Below are 16564 nucleotides of genomic sequence, written 5' to 3'. Positions count from 1 at the left end.
CATATAGAAACATAATTTGACCAAAACGTTTAAGCCTATAAGTTTAGGCCAAATTATATTATTTTTCTTCTCAAAAAAAAAAAACTACTTGTGTCATTATTATTTAATGTGGAATTTCATTTATATGTGTGTATCTAACAAGCTTCTCCTTATGTGAGTCATTGCCTCTCTGTAGGCTTCAAAGCCCTCTATGTAGGCTTCAAACAAGTTTTACTAACTTTTTGTACTTGTGGGCTTTTTCCTTCATTAATTCATCATCCATAGGTCTCTTGTAGGTTATCTGCCATCTATGGAAATCATGTGTCAATTTTGCATGCTCATCCATGAGAACTTGGTCCACATGGAGAGAACATCTTGGTGAGACTCCAATTAAGCAGTTAATATAATATATAGGCGTACCACTTGATCCAAAAGCTTAAGCATGTGAGTTTTACTCATTAATATTGTTTCCTCTTTAATTAATTGTTCTTTTTATAATAATTGTAATTTTCTTTATATGCAAAAGGATTGTATTTATGTTTGATTTATAAAAAAATAAAATTATAATCATTAATTTTTTTTAGATTGTTTCGATATTTTATCTATATACCATTAAGATTTATAAAATTCATTGCTCCGCCATTGTTTCTTGAAGGCATAATACTTTGGTATATTAAATAATTTCACAATGAAAGCATATAATCATCCCAATCACATTTGGAAAAGATTGTTAATCAACTTAACATATGGTGCAGTATTTTTGATCGTAAGTTCAATACACATGCCATCAATTTTTTTTTTTTTAAAAGGAAAAAAAAAAAGACACTATATGGTGTCATTTTTTTTTTCAATTTATATCACTTAATAAATTGTTTTTTTTTTTTCACATTATTTTAAATATTACCAATCACCTCTTTCAAATTCCGTAAAAGTGAGATTTTAGTGTACTAGGTAGAATATTTTATTATTTTGAATTGCACTATTGATTTATGCTCTCTTCCTTTTTTTTTCCTTTTTTTTTCTTTTTCCCTTAACATGCATGTCAAAATTTGCATTAATTAGATGTAATTTATTACTTCATCCATAAACTTGTATATAATTTTTTTTTGAAAAAACACTTAAAATGTAAAGATTTTATAAATTATATTTTTTGTTTATAATTTTAATATTTAACTAGATAATTTACAATCATGAAAATATAATGGTAAAACATGTAATAAATGGATGGTATTGACAAAAATTACTTTTAAATCTACAACCAAACCCATTATTAAAATATATGTTATTTTCCCATTTTGTTATTTTACCAGCTTTCATAAGTGCAAAGAAAACAAAGAGTGACTTCTCTCACAAAACCATTTTTAAAATAAATGTTATTTTACTAGCTTTCATGAGTAAAAAGAAGACAAAGTGACTTTACTCCGACCACTTGCAAATTTTGAACTAAAATTTGAACATGGGGAATTAGAGTATTCGTTTTGAGATCAACCACTTCTGCAAACTATGACAAAATTGTGTCCCTAAACTTATTGTTTTGAGATGAGTTTAGAGCTTACACCTAAGTATACTTTACTCCTCTTCCAATCCTTAATTACTTAGTTAAAGAAAAGAGGACACAATTTACTACTACGCTGTGAGGCATGAAGTTTATGGCATTATCGCTTCCTTCTAAATGGGTAAATACAAAACTTATTATCGTGTACGTAATTGAAATCATGGTCTTTCTCAGTTCAAAATGGCACATACCTCAGTTTTGTAGAGATCAACCCACTATTTGGTAATTGGTAGTTACATATTCATCTGTTACATAAATAAATGAGATTGACCAATAAATGAATACTGCATTGTACCCATTTTCTTTATTTGGTCATTAATAAATAGGAGACATCAGCTACAATTTTTTTCCCTGGCTATGGAACAAAATCCAGGGCAATTTAGACCCAAAGGAAGGAAAAAAAAAAGAGGAGAAATTTCAGTAGTACAACATTTATCAATATGATGAGAATTTGAGAAACTAGATGAGGGCTTGGACTCCAAATTGTTGCATTTCTCTTAGCCTCCATATTGGGTAGAGAGCACTATCTCCAAGTTCTTCGGCATCCACTAGCTGCATTGCCCAAGCATAATATACAGTATGGATTGTATCCTAGAAATGCCACAAAATATCACAGGAAATTAATATGGTTGAAAATTCATAATTTAATAAGCAGGTCAGTGCAATATAGGGAAAGGATTTTATAACTCCTTAAATGGCCGCATGGTTAGAGGCACATCCATATGATCATATTGGCATGGCTAAGCTAATTTCTACAAATGGTACATAGTAAATTGACATGTTTTTCAATAATAAAAAAGAAAAAGAAAAAGAAAAGTAAATTGATAGGTCGCATTGCTCTGTATTATTTAGCCTTCACACTGTCAGCCTGATGCACTGCATAGGTTTTTCAAATAACTCGGGAGCTCTCATTTCACCATTACATGCTTGTGATGACATGAGAACTTTAGCTAATCGACACCTTTTCTTTAGGACATGAGAAAATCAAAACTCAAAGGCAAATCCATACGAATTAGGCCTTCGGACATGTAGTGGAACTTAAAATCAGTAACCAAGCCCATAGAAATACCATAACTCAACATAGATAGCAGAATGGCAGAACCCACGATTTCTTAAATGCAGGTCCACTTAATTTATGTTCATTTGTCTGTCATCCAGCTTATAAAAGAATGTTATAAAACCATTCACTCATGTTATTCATTATAAATGAACATTGAGGTCCAAAATTTTAACCTTTGGCAATTTCAGTTAGCCAGGATGCAACAAAAACACAGTTACAACCTCAAAGTGTCTTCAAATTGAGAACAGATATCAAATGTTGTAAAAATGCAGACATTTATGACCTTACATAACAGACACAAGATTCCAGGGGATATTTAAATTCCTTTTTTTTTTTTTAAATAAGAAAAATATCAAGAGGGAAATTTAAATTCCTAAAATAAAAAACTATTTCTCAAAAGAAATTCAAGGGGAAGTATCAAATACGCTGCTTATAAGAGACCTAAGGTTCAGATTGCTTTGGTTGATGTTAGACAAATTCTATGTCTATATAAATACCATTTTTAGATAATAATAGCAGTCCTAAGGAAACTGTGGATACACTTATAAATTTAAATATAATAATGTGACCAACATAGTGCTACGAAAAAAATGTAATCTTTTACCTGGCTTCCTTCTGTTATTGAACCATGTCTATCACGTACACAATAGACCTGCTGTGTTTGGAACTGTGACATTTCCACAGAAGAAGATAATGAGTATCAGCTTTTGTTTCCACAAAAGATGTGTTAAAAATGCTTGCTATCAAGTTCAAAGAAAAACAAAATGCATACTGCTAAGATAATAATGGGAGAATTTCCCATCATTTTCGTCTCTCTAACTTCAACATCTGATATATGAAGAATCTGCAAAGAAAAGCCATAAATTAGTAACAATACCACTAAATATTTCCTGATTTTTTCACTTATAACTAAGAAAAGAATGCGTTAGAAAGTAGAAACCATTATGACCTTCTTTTATCCACCCAATACATATAATATCTAATTGCCAAACCGATATATTCCACTAGACTAAATAGGATTGGAGAATTCTTTTTTTTTTTTTTGATAAGTAAATTGGATTGGAGATTATGTTAACAGAAAATGACAATAAGCTGTTTATTGGGTCCTTAATTACATCTCAAAAACAAAGCTGAACCCTAAAATGACGGCTAGGCAGCCAATTTCTAGAAATGGACAAAATCAACCAGAAAGGGAAAGCAAAGAAACACACAAAGTCATAGTCTCCATTCAAACAGAATAGTACAACAACAATGACGAAGCCTTAGTCCCCGAACTTTTGGGCTCAGCTATGAATCCTCAACATATTAGTCAAGGTTAGCCACATGTAAATACCTGGTTCTAATAAAAGATTCACATGTTTGATGTTACTCTTCCAAACTGTAATAATTTATCAATGTCTCATATTCCATTCCTTCCAACATAAAGTATTCATCACATGCTCATCATATTCTTAAATATACCCTTGAAAATGAAAAAAGGGAGGGCAATGTGTCAAAATATTAATGTGTTGTAAAGACACAATGCAACCATGGCTGGTAAATATAGACTTTTGTTTGATAGATATGACTAGGAAACAGTAAAAAACAAAGAATCGGTGAACTAAAATTTCCTACCTTGTTATCAAAAAAGATGCCATTGCTTTGATAAGCCCCATGCTCAGCTTTACACCGTTCAATCACTTCAGGGAAACAATACTTCTTAAGAGTTTCGGCATCTCCCTGTAAACAAAAACCAATTTCCATTCAATGGAGAGATGAAAAACTCCAATGGCAGTCAAATGATACACATTCATAATGAAAATTTGAAAAAAAGAAAAAAAGAAAAAAAAGACTGAATAGAAGGGTAACACCATTCTAGAATTCTTGCAGAAGCTCAAAACCTCACCTTCATGTAAGCACGGAGGACAGGCTTGACTGCTTCCTGAACTTCTGTCACAAACTCCGGTAAAGAGAAAGATCTAATCCACACAAATATGTTCAATAGAAAACAGTAAAAATTTGTTAAAATATGGAATGAAAAACTCTTAGACAAGCACCAACGGTAATATGAACATACGGATCTCGCTGACGTATTTCCTTGATTGATACTGCAGCATCTGTTTCTTGAAAGATACTTTCATTGAGACTGTCAAAGACAAGATGGTCAAATAAGAGATGAAATAACAATTTAAGTAATTATAATTTATATATCATTGGTCAAACAAAGAGAAAAATATCATGGCTTAAGAGCATACTCCTGAATTTTGTGAACAATGGGGTTATCACTTGTCTCCCATATTTCCCGCACATCTTCTGCAATCTGCCAATTCCAACCCAGAAAAATTAATTGCACCACATTCAAGAGGGTGAGTACTTTATAAAATCAACAAAGTCCATTACAAAGAAAACTATAACTTTATACCATGACTTTAGTTGATATCAAATTACACCATGCCAATTAGAATTTAAAATATGAAATGTCGTGAATTCAAGAAAGTTTTATTTTGAGGGCATAACACTACATTCCTTCCTTTCTGGTTAAAACAGTGTAAATAAATTTAGATACGAGGGGAAATAAATGGAATAAGAAGCTAAGCAATCATTTTCAGTTCCTGCTTGACACTAGTCAACAAAATTGTACCTGAAGTATTTGCCTTCAGCACTGAGAAAACAAGAATTCAAGATTGCATTTCACACTTGGCTTGTTTATAATGTCTATGAAAATTCGAATACTAGGGAACACAATTTCCAGACATATTACCAAGTACAATTTTACTTCTGTCCAAGATTTCCATAAATTCAAGTGAGGCATTCTATTTTTTTCTTTTTTCCTTTTTTTCCATCTCATCTCATGTCCATCAAATATAAGAAAGCCTTATAATTGGAGACTTATGAGGCTTTGAAGAAAAAATAAAAGGTGAATTAACTGAAATCATCAGTGCTATAGAAAGAGAGGGGGTGTGATGTAGGAGACGCAAAAAGATTATTATTTAGTATTATTTATGTTTGCAAGTCAATTGCATTTTTATGTTTTAGGTTCTATTAGTTTATTGGCCTATTAGTATTTTAATTTAGAAGCAAGGTTATTTTTGTAATAAGTCAATTAGGGTTTAGCAATCCTCTATAAGCAACCTATTGTATCCCTTGAGGAGTTAGTTGATATTTTGATGAATGAAAAAATGGCCGTTTGGCCTCTTCTTTGGTCTTATGCTAACTCCAAGTCTACCCTAGGAGCTGACTTCTAGTGGTTTCCTTACTTGGTGTTGACTCCAAACAAGGCCTAGGTGCTGACTCTTAGGTCATATCCTTTTATTTTATTGTTGTTTCAGTTTTGTTCTAGTTGTCCTATGTCAATTTTGGTATCAGAGCAAAAACCGATCTGTTGAACCATTACCGCAAGAAAGAACCATAAAATATCACCCAAAAAAAATAAAAAAAAATTCATTGCTGTGTTTCTCAACCCATCAAACCACAATACCCACACAAAAGCCAACCACCATAAAGGAAACCAGATCCAGAAAACCCATAACCCACTCCACCAAAACAGTACCGCAAGAATTCGTTCATGCCAATCTCACCTCGTCGTTCCAAAGCCACTGCCCACAGCCATCACAAGCTGCCAGAAGGGCCAGCCACCACAACCACAACACCATCGGAAGCCTCAGCCTCACACGCCGCCGGTTCTACAACGCCAAACCTGCATCTATCCAATCTCAAAGGTAATGCCTAACCCGGTCCTTTTTCTTTTTAACTCAAGTACCCTTTAGTCTTTGAAAACCCTCATCCAACCCATTTGTTAATCAAGTTCCCCCTCTTGTTTTTGACCCACCCAATTAGGAAGCCTTTTGGATTTTCATATTCCCTGACCCAGTCCAATTACACTACGCAAACCAACAAACCAACCCAAGTCAGATTTTAAACCCAAGCCTTTAAGTGAGTGCTCACCCACTATCCCAAAAAAAAAAGGGAATAAAAAAGAAGAGAAGAGCACGAAATCCAAACCTGTCAACAAGCCCAATCCCAGCAACTATTTGGGAAAACAGTCTTAGAAGCCCATTCCAACAATTTGTCCAGAGAAAATCACAGCAACTATTTGTTGAGGCACTATTTTAGAGAATCATGGTAATATTAGAAGCACCTTATTTGGATGGTTGTAATACTTATCCACAAGATTTTGTCAGCTGGATGAATGGGATGGAGCAATTCTTTGAGCAAGCAAATTTTGTAGATAACAAAAAGGTTAGATATTCCAAGTTGAAGTTAAGAGGTAAAGCACAAAGGTTTTGGGAGAATCTTGAATATTTCCGCTATATGAGGTATGAACCTACCATTAGTGTGTGGGAAGATATGAAAGAAAAGCTTTGTGATGAGTATTTGTCACCATACTATCGAGCTAAGTATCTACCCCAATCTCAGTGTGGTACTTTTCAAGTTGAAGCAAATATGATGAATCCTCATCCTCATCCCATTTCATGTCCTCAGCACACTTTTGAACAATCTATCAAGGAATTATCTACCAAGGAATTAAAGGAATTATCTGTAAAGCTCATGAAAGATGCTCAAGACAGGATTGCTCAGATGAAGCAAAAGAAAACTCAATCTAATTCAATTGGAAAACCAAAGATACTTGATCATAATAAACTTATTGCTACACCAATAGAAGACAACATTGATGATGATATCTTGGTAATGGAGAATCCTCTAGCAACACCAAAGCCTAGTGTTGACATAGACGTATATGCCTCGACAAGTGTTGCTTTAACATGCGTGCAAGGAAATGAATCTATTGAAGAGCAGCAAGGTGAAGAGATGGTGTCTAAAGAGAGTATTATTAGAGGGTGCACATGATGTGATATTGGAAGCTAACGAATCTGCTTTTGATCAGCCTTCCATGGTGCATGAAAACAAACAGTTTGCTAAAGTGGAGAAGGTCGATAACATATTGCTTCCAATGGTTCAAGATAAGATTATGTTGATTCCACACATTGATTTTGTTATTCCAGAAGAGTTTGACAAGGTGGAATTCAAGGTTTTTCTTTTCTTTATGCTCCCTAAGGTGATTCTAGATTTAAGGCAAGTGTTACTTGTCAGCATCCTAATCCTTCAACACTTTAGAGCTCGAGGTCGAGTTTTCTCCACCACAGAAGAATGATGCGGGAGACGCAAGAAGATTATTATTTAGTATTATTTATGTTTGCAAATCAATTGTATTTTTATGTTTTAGGTCCTATTAGTTTATTGGCCTATTAGTATTTTAATTTAGAAGCAAGGTTATTTTTGTAATAAGGCAATTAGGGTTTCATATCCAATTAAAACTAGGGTTTAGCAATCCTTTATAAGCAACTTATTGTACCTCTTGAGGAGTTAGTTGATATTTTGATGAATGAAAAAATGGCTGTTTGGCCTCTTTTTTAGTCTGGTGCTGACTCCAGATCTACCCTAGATGCTGACTCCTAGTGATTTCCTTACTTGGTGCTGACTCCAAGTGAGGCTTAGGTGCTGACTCCTAGGTCATATCCTTTTATTTTATTGTTGTGTCAGTTTTGTTCTAGTTGTCCTACGTTAGGGTGTGCCATGTTTCAAGTCCATTCTTATTTGAAACATATCCAACATGTCTTGCTATTAAGTGGCAATTAATTTTTGTCCATCCAACTGAGTTTCCCTTTTGAAACCTTAAACATGTGCTTATGACACTGCCATTTATTGCCAAGAACCGTTGCAAGAAAAGTGTCACGTATAAACAAAAAACCAAACAGATGGATAAGGATTTCAACTAAACAAGCTTGTCAACACAATGAAACAATACAAGATTGAAAAATACCTCCTGACTCTTTGTGACAACAGGCTCACTATACCCACTGACACGTTTGAATGTGGGATGACTTCGGATCTGGGAAAAACACACCATGGGGGTGGGGGTTAGAAAATATCCATTTTTAGGTAATATACAAGAGAATATATAAAAATAGACAACTTTTTATAATTTTCAAAATGGAGTTGGCAACAAGGATCAGCTTACCTTCTCTTTGAATGCCTCCCACTTTTTATTCCATGGGGACTGCTTTGACTGTACAATAACAATGTCAGTTTTTGTACTTCTTTCACCTGTTGATGTGGAAGGAGTATATTGCAGGTGCTTTTTCTTACTTGTGGTACCACTTAATTCATCTTTTACAATACCATATCCCTTCTTTGCTAAGTCAGCAACCTTTGCTTCCTTTAATTTCTGGAAGGCCAACGAAACCTTCTGAGAAGGAAGACTGGACTTAAGTTTGCTAAACAAAGTTTCTGCAGTTTCGCTAGACGCAGACTGCTGGAAATTCTCTTCTCCAGATGATGCTTTACTTCCATCTTTACTTTCAGTACCATGTTTAGCTGAAGTACCATTAAATTCTGAAGACTCTTCCTTCCCAATCCCAAAACTTTCTTTGACCTAATCACGTAACACATAATAAATAACTAATAAATAGTCATCACTCATCCATGCAAAATATGTAGCAGTACATCAATGATGTGTTAAAATTAGGAATAAAAAGCTGACCTCCTCTTTTGCAGATGAGATCTTCTCTTTCATGTTGGTAGAAACCTAAAAACAACATAAATTTCATGAATCGTACTTCACTAATATAGCTTTTTTGTATTAGTAAGTTTACACACGCACCCAATGGGTTTGAACTAACTTACCCTCCACTCCTTTCAATGGGGGAGAGGAGGTGTTGTTTGAGCTAGAGCTTATTGGCATACTTCATTGATATAGATGACAGTCACTTTAGATACTTTACAAGGGCCCTTAGCTAATATGGTAGTAACAAGTAGGATTCCCTAAGAAATTCTTCAATTTCTTCTGGAAGCATACAACTATTCTTATGATTCTCATATTCCACAAATAGCTAGGACATTGGCCCACAAGCTCTACCTCAAATGGCACCTCCTCTTCTTGTAAGGTTAAGGTGAAGAATGAGACCCATCACCTAGGGTAACTTTGAAAGATAAAAATAAATAAATAAATAAAAAAACCCAGGACATTGAGGAATATCCAAGTCTTAACAATTGATCCTGCAAGATGAGTGCCAAAGACACTTCATATTTTCCAAGACAGCCCATAGGACCTGCCCTACAAGCTAAACATACAATCCTAAAACATGTTTGAAGAAACCACAAACGGTGGAATTTTTTTTTAAAATACAAGTCCGCCAATGATGAAAATACAAACTCAAGCAAAAGCACTCAAACAAAGTCACTAGAGACCAGAACCATGAATATTGCAGAATATCAGAAGAAATCAATAGGAATATATAAAAAACAACTTATAAAATTTATTTAGAAACATAAGATGGTGTTCTTTATCACTTGTCTTGGCTGTGGCAGCACATGAAGGAATATTTAAATCAAACCTTTTTAGCTGTAGCTTCAGCCTCTGTCCACGCACTATCCACATGCTTGTACAGCTGCTCAGTTGTCTGCTTTGTTCTGCATTCGCCATTTCACCATCTCAATCCCTCCATTGAAGTGTCCACTAAGCCTTGACATACAACGGTATGTCTCAGCCTATTAATTAATAAGGCAAAATTACAAAATTTATTAGGTGGCTACATTACAATATTACCTATTTTTCAATTCTTCTTTCGCCACTTTCAGCTCCTCTGCTTTCTCTTTCAGCTCCTTGAGTGACTTCTGAAGCTCTGGGTTTCTGCGACCAACAAAATGACAAATTTAGTGTCCCATAGTTTAAACCAGGGACTTTTTTCAGCTTCAAAATGGGAATGGGGACGTAAGCCATTGTCATCCAGACACTACAAATCCTTATCCAAACTTAAAATTTTCACACAAATGCAAAACTGCTGTAGAAGTAACATCAAAGCATATAACACATTATCTAATTTAAGAAATCCCTCTGCCTAGTCCAACGCTAAAATCCCTTACTAAAGACCCAATCAAAGCAATACAAAAGATTTTGTTCTCACCTCAAAATCAAAGTTATATTGTGGTTTTTTTTTTTTTTTTAAATAATAATTTGCATGAAACTAAAAACTTAGAAATCAACGTTATACTTCATTTTTAGTTTACAATCATAAACACATTGTTCTTTTATTATCAATAAAACTCTTATTACTTATCCAAAAAAATATATATAATTTCTCTAGAAGCAACTACACAACACACACAAACAAACACAAAGAAAACTGTGAGACAGTCAAACAAGCATAGATGTTGAACAAGAAGAAGCAACCAAAAAGTTACCCGGTTACAAAGCCCCCACCTTTATATTAGCACATGCACATAACGCTCTTAAGACAATGATCAGCTACCAAACAACGTATAAATTTTAACAATAAATCGACTGTTTTATCTATATATGTTAAAAGAACAAGCTTAATAAAGCAGAACAAACTAACTCCCATACCTGTTAGCTTCGACTTTCATTTTTTCTGAAAACTCATTGAAGACACTAAAATGACGATTTCCCACATACCCATTTGCCGAAATCAATGGTAAACTCGAACTTGAACCCTGCCAGAGCACAAAACCAAATAAATAATAGCAATAAACCCCCCCCCCCAAAAAAAAACCTCTATTTACAAATAAGAAAAATAAAAAACCAAAGAAACAGTAAACTATGGCCAAGAAAATAACCTGAGCTGGAGCACCAAAAAGCCTCATGCTCCTGCAAAAACCAGAGGCTGTGTCACTGTTTTGAAAAATCCGAGATGGGTTTTGTGAAAGACATGTTTTTCTCGCTTGTGAGGCAAAAGGGTTTTGAGAATGGTATCTCTTCCATTGAAAAGCCATGTGCTTCAGCTTAGATTGCCGAACTCTTCCCCAAGATGCCATCTTTTTCTAGTTAGAGATTTCAAATTGTTGCATTTATATGATTTTTGTGAAATAATTTTCTTCCACAGAGAGAGAGAGAGAGAGAGAGAGAGAATGGTGTAATAAATTCAAAGTTTTTCTAAACCCTAAATCAACCAGCAATGGCCGAAAGAAAGAGATTGGGGAACAAGAAAACCCGAATGACTTGGGAATAGGGGTAGCAAGAATTGGGCTGTGCCTGGCCTGCAAATTGTTTAGTAAGCCCAAACAATTTGATATTCTAATGGGCTCAGGACTTTTCATGCTTTAAGGCCTAATCCAAGATTGAGATCCTATTTGGGCTGGCACATTTTCAGAATGAAATTTCCATAGATAAGCATCTTCAAGACTTCAACCAAAAACAGGGAAAAAAAACATATAAAAAGTATTTTGTTTTTTGCTATTTGGGCCGGCACATTTTCCGAATGAATTTGACATCACTGTATAAGGGTCTACTTTGATACCACTTAATTTACTAAAATTGAAAATTTATTATTGAAAGTACTGTAAATAATGGTAAAAGTTAGTTAAAATAGTATAGTAAAACTCATTAATAGTACCAAAAAATGCAGTGAGGTTTATAAATAATAACAAAAATTAACTAAATAATGAAATAATTTTCACTTTTGATTGGCATCCAAACGGAGGCTAAGCATCTTCAACCAAAATAAGGAAGAGAAAAAAAACATATAAAAAGTTTTTTTTTTTTTTTCATCTCAAAAAGTAGGTTGTTGTTGCATAAAGAATTTGACATCGAATTATTGTTGCATCAAAAGGAATAAGAGATGTATTTAAGAAAAATAAAAGGCTATAGCCAATTACAAAAGCCTCTGTTTTTTTTTTTGGTCATTTTGGAAAATCAAGTATATATGCTTATTGCATCAAACTATATGTTAATGGTAAAGTGCCAATAGCTTGTATTTCAATTGGTATACCTCATGATTTTTTTAATGGTTTAAATCTTCTCCCCCGTTGTAATTATTGAATTATAGTACCATTGATAGTAAGAATGATATATTTCTTAAGCACAATAACGTTTAGACATGGATCTAAGTATATATCACAAGAGTTACATTTGCATTCAATGGTAATTAACATACTCCTTTTTTTTTTTTTTTTTGAGAATCAAGACTGAAATATTATTAATCAAAATTGGCAGAATCCGCCTAAACTACATTGTGGATATGTGGTGGAGTATCTTCCATCCACACAATATAATTTGAAACATTCTTAGCATACCTAGTTAGATTGTGAGCGACCATATTACCTTCTCTTCTAATGTGAGAGTAACGTAATTGAGCAAATACTCTCCAAATTTAATGGTCGACTCTGATAGTTTGATGTCAATGGACCAATATTTTTCCATTTTGTGGTTGAATTTTTTTCAAAATAATTAAAGATATATGAGGCGTTTCATCATTTTATTAATTCACTACTATTAAATGAGAATCTTAATACAATTTGATTAGTGTTTCGACTTGCCATAATATAATTTGAAACATTCTTAGCATACCTAGTTAGATTGTGAGCGACCATATTACCTTCTCTTCTAATGTGAGAGTAACGTAATTGAGCAAATACTCTCCAAATTTAATGGTCGACTCTGATAGTTTGATGTCAATGGACCAATATTTTTCCATTTTGTGGTTGAATTTTTTTCAAAATAATTAAAGATATATGAGGCGTTTCATCATTTTATTAATTCACTACTATTAAATGAGAATCTTAATACAATTTGATTAGTGTTTCGACTTGCCATTGGGGAGACTTTGTGATGCCTAAGTCAGTAAACTAGTTGTATGAGAGTATGGGTGATTTTGCAGAATAAGAGTTATCATGCATACTTGTTTTGGTCTATGTCTCATATTTATATTATTGTCGTTTGAGATTGAATTAATTCAAAACGTTGGACTATTGTAATGTATATTTTGTTCATCTAATATCAAACTCATCTCCTAATTATGAGAAGTTATATCATGCATGATGCATCGGACACCTAGTATTCTTCCCCTTATTACAAAGCTTGGTGTGGTGTCGCAAGGTCTAGTGATGATAGGTAAACATGAATGCCTTCCCATATAATGACATTTGGTGTGGGCTCCCTTACTGACTTGGCACATAATTAATTAAAGTTTCCATATCAACTACCTTCTCTTTGGTCGAGCTGAGCTGACAAGTCATCATTTTCCTTAACAATGTTTATCATTGGTAGAAAAAACAATTCAATTAAATTCTTATCCATGAAATGAAATGGTGAGAATCTTAACTTAATATCAATTGGAATCTATTTAAGTGTATTTAATTTATTACTATTGAACGCCTTAATATAAGTTTTGTTGAAGGATTTGTCTTTTATCCATTTGAAACCAATTGGACCTGTGGCTATACGATAAGAGGTAGTCCTCTCCCTTCTTATAAACGCTCATAGTATATGTGGAATTTGATCACAAACATGTTCCTTTATTTTACTACAAAAAACTTTACCAATCTTTAAAAAAAAAAAAAAAAATTTAATGTTTACAATTTATGGGACAAACTTTACCAAATTAAACCAACTTAATTACACCTATAGAATCACGCTGCCCGCAGGAGTCCGTTGGCGGGCAAACTTAGTGGGGTTTATTCCCCACACACTTTGACAGATGCGTACCTTCAGCTGGGAGGTTTGTCAAGGGCTCCCTACCCGGAAGTGTAATATAGCCATAAAAACTCCTATTTTTGTTTCTCAAAAAAAAAAAAAAAAAATTACACCTATAGGAGGTTTTAAGTATCATAGAAATTGATGTTTCTTCTCTAAATTAGGTTTCTAGAAATTCATTAATTTGGTCTTTTATCATTTCCACACAAGTCATGTGCAAGTGGTAGGCCAAGGAGTTTCCCAACAAATCGGAAACGGCAAAGATTATTTTATTTTATTTTTTTAAAATTATGCAATGCTACAAAATCAACTTTTCGCTTCAAATTCCAGACCACAAAAATAAGATAAAAATTCCATGCGGTTGGTACCTCTCTAAACTTGGTCCTATATTCCAATTTATCAATTGTCTTTTTGAATTTTCCACCTTAGAATAAGAATCGCATTAACAATATTGGATGCGACATACTACCCAAACGGGCCAAACCCAAACCCAAACCCAAACACACCCATCTTTAGTGAAAAGTGAAGAGTTTCAATGCCAAACCATATCCTCCATTTTAGGACATATATGTTTTAACTTGTTTAAGAACATATGTCACTTAGTTATGTAAATTAGCTAATCCTTTAACAAAATGCACTCTGCTTGTAATTGGGTAGTTCTAGGTGTTTTTAATACTTCAAGAAACAATGTTTCAAGGTCAAGTGTTGAAGTCATCAAGTCTGTCCAAGAAAAAGCAAGCTGAAGTGCAAAGTTTTTAAAGCTCAACACCTCTCGATAGCTACCTCGACACCTGCTATCTGTCGAGATTTAAAAAGTCAGAATTCCAATCTGATTTTCTTGGGATCCGTGAATATGTTTTTGGGCTTTCTTTTCTTCTAATCCTAAACATATAAAAGGATTATTTTAAGAGCCGTTTTGGTAGACACAAGTTGTATTATCATTGAGAAATCTCTGTTTATGCAAAGTGTGCTCAACAGACGAAGTTCTTGACCTAGGGTTTTGTAACCAAGCATCTTCCTGCTATTCATCACGTGGATGAACTGAAGAACTTTGCAGCCAACCATTCTTCCTTAAGTTGGTGTTCTGAAGTCGCGTACTTGGATCCGCGCATTGGTTAGTCACGTACTTGGGAGCCGTGCATCAAAGGTGGAAATTGTCACTACAGATCAAGTCCAATTGGGTATTGGGGTAAGGGTTCAACTGTAGGTTGGTAAGGTACTTGGGATTCCTTTACTTGTAGCCACTTGATTTGATAATAGTGGAGTTTCGGGAGTGGTGACCTGAAAATCACCCGGTGGGGTTTTTGCCATTAGGGTTTTTCCCATTCGTAAACAAATCACCGTGTTATTTATTTTCCGCTGCATATTTTTCCTTGTAGGAGTCCTCCTTTTTAGAGTCGAAACGTGGTGGACAGATCTTCTCCTTATAGGGAAGATCTTTACCAAATATATGAGATTTCTAGAATCCAAGTAGCGTAAGGACTCTGTTTAGGGCCTTACGAGAATGGGCCAAAATATTCCCACTAAGGGGTCCAACAGGCCCATGGCCAACCAGCCCATCTTTCTTCGTCTCCGTCCGTATCAGGTCCGTCCACATGAGGTCCGTCCACTTAAGCCCCTGCAAATGACGGCTCGTCTATCCTTAGTCCACGGACTGTAGCCGGCCCGTACAATCACAATAGGCATCCTAGCGTGTATTTTCTCCCTTTCAGTTGCCCCCTCACCCGATGGGTCTGTCATGCATAAGAGAACGGACCCATGGGGTGACGGATTTAAAATCTCGATCATGTTTTCATGACACCTAGATCCGTGAACTTCCATCCGTACATTGCTGGATCAGGAGTTAACACATTAATGAGTGTGCCAAGTGTCATCCGGTCAATGGCCATTGTTTTGGAACGAGGTGCGCTTCGTCTTCCGTGCACATCCTTTATAAATATCGACCCTCCGCCCCTCATTTTTTCACTTGTTGCTGGAAGAAATTGTCAGAGCGAGTCTGTCACACCTGACAGAGAACATTCCGTTCACTCACATACTCGTCGCCTGCCACATCTTGCTTACTTCGATCTTCTAGTGAGTTGTTTCCTATCCGTCCTCTTTTATTTTAGCTCTTATTTATCTCTTTTTACACTTTATGCGCCCGTCGTTCTTTCCAAACCCGTCAGAGTCTTAGGTTTTGTCATTACCTGTAGGCCATGTCTAGTGCGTCGAGTAATCAGTTGGTCGTCCGTGACGGGACGGATTACGAAGAGGTATACCCGTTAGGTCCCAAAGACCACGACGCCCCGAGCGAGGAGAGTAGTCCGTCATCATCCTCCTCGTCCTCAACAAATGAGGGCTTGGAGATGATCGAAATAAAGAGGGTTCAGCTGACGACGAAGAGCCAATAGTTAGGTCCGTCGTGGGAGCTGATGGACTTAGGGAGTTCATCATGCTCCCAGAGTGGACGGTACACGCTTTCACATCTACTATCAAGGAAGGCCATTTTAACACCCTTAGGGCC

At 34.9% G+C, this 16564-nt stretch overlaps 1 protein-coding gene across 1 annotated transcript; it reads right to left on the bottom strand.

The window, feature by feature from the left end:
* Window positions 1-1683: 1683 nt before the first annotated feature.
* Window positions 1684-11563, bottom strand: LOC112025678 (mitochondrial import inner membrane translocase subunit TIM44-2). The gene is made up of 14 exons (XM_024058358.2): window positions 11208-11563; window positions 10978-11084; window positions 10180-10263; window positions 9968-10043; window positions 9115-9159; window positions 8593-9006; window positions 8395-8463; window positions 4829-4893; window positions 4651-4719; window positions 4480-4552; window positions 4209-4313; window positions 3367-3438; window positions 3199-3261; window positions 1684-2125 (listed from the first exon to the last, which is right to left on the bottom strand). Exons 1-14 carry the CDS (start codon window positions 11403-11405, stop codon window positions 1994-1996), a joined length of 1572 nt encoding a protein of 523 aa, XP_023914126.1. The 5' UTR covers window positions 11406-11563; the 3' UTR covers window positions 1684-1993.
* Window positions 11564-16564: the final 5001 nt, after the last annotated feature.

This window comes from Quercus suber, unplaced genomic scaffold, assembly GCF_002906115.3.
Source record: "Quercus suber isolate HL8 unplaced genomic scaffold, Cork oak 2.0 scaffold_802, whole genome shotgun sequence".
Lineage (NCBI taxonomy): Eukaryota > Viridiplantae > Streptophyta > Magnoliopsida > Fagales > Fagaceae > Quercus > Quercus suber.
The sequence above is the reverse complement of the archived record's forward strand: the minus strand, read 5'-3'. Positions and strand labels throughout refer to the sequence as shown.

Bases quoted from the DNA above. Each gene is read 5' to 3' on its own strand.
- LOC112025678 (XM_024058358.2), bottom strand. From the start codon at position 11,405: ATGGCATCTTGGGGAAGAGTTCGGCAATCTAAGCTGAAGCACATGGCT. The intron at 4,720-4,828 runs GTATGCTCTTAA...TGTCTTTGACAG, and splicing joins ATTGTTCACAAAATTCAGGA to TCTCAATGAAAGTATCTTTC. The intron at 3,439-4,208 runs GTAGGAAATTTT...TTTTCTTTGCAG, and splicing joins GCATCTTTTTTGATAACAAG to ATTCTTCATATATCAGATGT.